Source organism: Notothenia coriiceps, unplaced genomic scaffold, assembly GCF_000735185.1.
Source record: "Notothenia coriiceps isolate Sejong01 unplaced genomic scaffold, NC01 NC01_scaffold00009193, whole genome shotgun sequence".
NCBI lineage: Eukaryota > Metazoa > Chordata > Actinopteri > Perciformes > Nototheniidae > Notothenia > Notothenia coriiceps.
In genome coordinates this window covers 101,444-105,107 of record NW_011341894.1, presented here as the reverse complement: position 1 = coordinate 105,107, position 3,664 = coordinate 101,444, and the positions used below count along the sequence as shown (strand labels likewise).

The window sequence follows — 3,664 nt, the reverse complement described above, 5'->3', positions numbered from 1 at the left end:
CGTACGTACGTACGTACGTCGTAGTCGTGTGTGTGTGTGTGTGTGTGTGTGTGTGTGTGTGTGTGTGTGTGTGTGTGTGTGTGTGTGTGTGTGTGTGTGTGTGTGTGTGTGTGTGTGTGTGTGTGTGTGTGTGTGTGTGTGTGTGTGTGTGTGTGTGTGTGTGTGTGTGTGTCAAGACAATTGAACATAGTGAGTCTGCTCCATTGGAAGCACTTGACATTCTGCTCACATGATATTGCAGCTTGCAGCTAACACCAGAGGGAGAGAGAGAGAGAGAGAGAATATAGAGTGTGAGAAAGTGAGAGGAATTCTGAGGTGAAGGAAATCTAGGAAGAGATAAAAAGAAAGAAGGGAGGATCGAAGGAGCTGTGCAGTAAGGGAGGGAGTGTTGGAGAGAAAATGAGTGAGGGAGGAGAGAGAATGTGGGGGAGTCAGCAGCGAGAAAAAGGTGTGATGAAGAGTTGAGGACGGGGATAGCATCAGAGTGATAATGCTGAAGTAAAATTGGATGCAAAGTGAGAGAGACGAGGAAATGTGAAAAACAGTAATGAAAATAGATGAGCGTACCTTAAGGCCACAGTGCACTTTTTAAATGTTCACAGACAAACTGGTGACCAACAAAAAGAGTACGTAGTCACTTCGATATTCCCTGTCATGAATCTGGGTTAAATGATGAAGCATGGGCCAGAGAAGAATCCATCCAATTTATTTTGGAGAATATCCAAATCGCTGGGCGGATACACACATTATTTTTCAATTACTTGGCAGAAGTTCATGCTAACAGTATCATTTAAACCTCGCTATTTATACGATGAATCAGTTGGAAGCTAGACTTGCTGAAAACTCATACTGTACATGTTGCCTGGGCGTCATTAAAAAAGCAGACCAGGCGGCATATTGAGTATTCAGGCACGGGTCAGCAGTTCAACAGCCTTTGATTTTATTTGGAGCGTATGGAGCCTCAAGGGCCCGACAGCGGCAGAGAACGAGGTTTTTACAATAATGAGGCACAACAAAGGCAATGGACAACAGTAGGAGGGATTGTTAACAATAGTTTGCTCAATAAGGAGAGGTCAAGAAGTGACTGTTGGTCAGAGAGAGAAGGGAGGATGGCTTGTGAATAACAATCTGCTGAGGAAAGCAAAGAAAAACAATGACAGTGGGGAACAGGCACTTCCCCTCCTCCCTCTCTTCATTCCACTCAACTTTATTAATACCACTCTGATATACTGTAAGCCATGAACTCTCAATTCCCTCAAGCAGACTTTGCTTTCATTTCAATATCCCTTTCTCAGTCATGTGCTTCAGGAACCATGAAATCATCCATTCGTCTTCGTCTCAGCTGTATTGCTATGCACACTGGGATATACTTAAGGGGACACTTTATTGGGTTACTACGGAAATACATGCTGGTCATTTTACCTCAGGGATGAAATGGAATGGCCCTAAAGCTGCACAGCGGACTTTTAAATAAATGCAGTAAAGTTTCTAAGATTGACGTAAAACAACAAACTTAAGGAAAGGCTTAGGAAAAGTATGTATTAAAATTCAGGAAGGGAATAGATTATTATGGAGAATATACAAAACACACATCTGTTTGGTTCTTCACCAGTGTAGAGTTTATTGTGTCAACAAAAATTTGATGACTAAACACAATGACTTGGGAATGGACACACACACACACACACACACACACACACACACACACACACACACACACACACACACACACACACACACACACACACACACACACACACACACACACACACACACACACACACACACACAGTTACCCTCTGCATGGTCACACAGCTACACGTATCAAATGTCTGCAGCTACCTGTTCAACCACTACACACAGAATCATACACAATCACGTGCATCTGTACAGTATATGCATGTAAGATGCAGACAGACAGTACAAATAACTATTAATCATGGGTTCATGGTAGCATGTTTTATTGAACTGTACTGTATACATTCTTTCTGTCTTTAACCCTGTCGTTGTGTCTCTCCCACAGGCCTCTCAGCCGGATGAGTTAACTATTGATGAGCAGGAGATGTTGGAGGTCATAGAGGATGGCGACATGGAGGACTGGGTCAAGGTACACAAATGATGCAATCACACAGATGTGCATTATGTAAACAACTTCAACAACCTAAGCATTCATTATAAGCTCTGTGTTGTCCTGTTTGGTTTCACAACAGCATGGTTTCTTGGTGCTCATGTTTCTCCTACCGTGCATATTTTAATGTTGTCTTTGTTCCTTGTTCCTTGTTTGTTTCCAGGCGCGCAATAAGACCGGTCTCATTGGCTATGTCCCGGAGAAATACCTGCAGTTCCCGACCTCCAACAGTTTGCTCAGCATGCTCCAGTCTCTGGCGACTCTCGATGCTCGATCCCACACCTCGTCCAATTCCACCGAGCCAGAGCTGCACTCGGGCTGCATCAATGGAGACACTAACAGTAAGTCCTCTGTGTAAACCGAGTGATGGTACATTATCAGTTGACATAATTAAACCGCATGCCAGGAATTTCAGTATACAAGGTGTTCTTGTAATTAGGTTATTATGCACCACTATTAAAACATTTGTCTGTGTTCTGCTCCACTGGAGTTGCTTGGGATAATCAAAAACAGTCCTTTTGTGAAGCAGAGCGTTATAAGAATAGGCAAGTGTTGGTTGTGTAAAAGAAGAAGTGAAGTAGAAGTGTAAATTCAAACCCTGAAGGCTACATAAGCCACAGTTAAATAAACACTTTCCATAAAACACTACTAACCTATGTCAGGTGTCACAAGCTTTGTCCCTCCTGATTTTTTCTTCAACCATTTCTATTTTGATCATTGTTTTTGGTTGCTTCCATTTCATGACTCGCTGGAACAGAGACAAGAGGAAGGCAGTTAATTACAATTGGTCGAAAAGACAACAAAACAAGGGGAAATGTTTTTCTCCTTTCGACAACACCATCTTTTGCAAAACTCCATAACATTTGATAAAGATTGCATTTATAATGTATTCTTCCTTTCTCACCTGCTTTCTATGCAAACATTCTTTCTTCTCCTCTGCCAATCTAATGCCATGTGTCTGCTCTACCTGAATACATTGGGAAACTGACACCAAATGATTATTTCTTTCTGTCTTCTCTGTATCTCCCTCTCTCCAGCAGTGTGTACCATTCTCTTTATGAAAATGAGGGGCAGGCAAGCAAGGAACAACATTTCCCCAAGAATAATTATTCCTTCTGTATATCTTATAACTTTTTCTCTCTGTCTCCCTTTCTCTCCACAGTCATTTTTGTCCGCGCACTTTATGATTATGATGGCCAGGCAGACGAGGAACTCTCCTTTTCGGAGGGAGCTGTGATTCGTCTGTTGAACCGCGACACTCAGACGGACGATGGCTTCTGGGAGGGGGAGATCAACGGACGGGTGGGCGTCTTCCCCTCCGTGCTGGTAGAAGATCTCGCTGAGAATGGGGAGACCAGTGGAGGAGGGCCTGGTGACATACAGGTATGTAAAACAATTAGTCAGGGACCCCTTAAGTAACACTCAGCTCTAGATTCATCCATCACTCTGCAGGAGCTGAAAACGTGGTCTTATCAGTCTTTCCTCAGGGCACAAATGCCAAGCATATAGTGTAGTCTACTGGGCCACTTCCCCCCC

The 3,664-nt window shown here is 43.3% G+C and overlaps 1 protein-coding gene across 1 annotated transcript in view; it reads left to right on the top strand.

Moving 5' to 3' along the window:
* LOC104945134 (FCH and double SH3 domains protein 2) overlaps positions 1–3,577 on the top strand; it is a 45,749-nt gene extending 42,172 nt beyond the window's left edge. Inside the window, exons 14-16 of the mRNA XM_010770763.1 lie at positions 2,024–2,107; positions 2,292–2,469; positions 3,291–3,577. Coding sequence (XP_010769065.1) covers positions 2,024–2,107; positions 2,292–2,469; positions 3,291–3,547 — 519 coding nt within the window. The 3' untranslated portion in view covers positions 3,548–3,577. The remainder of the gene's footprint in view (positions 1–2,023; positions 2,108–2,291; positions 2,470–3,290) is intronic.
* Positions 3,578–3,664: the final 87 nt, after the last annotated feature.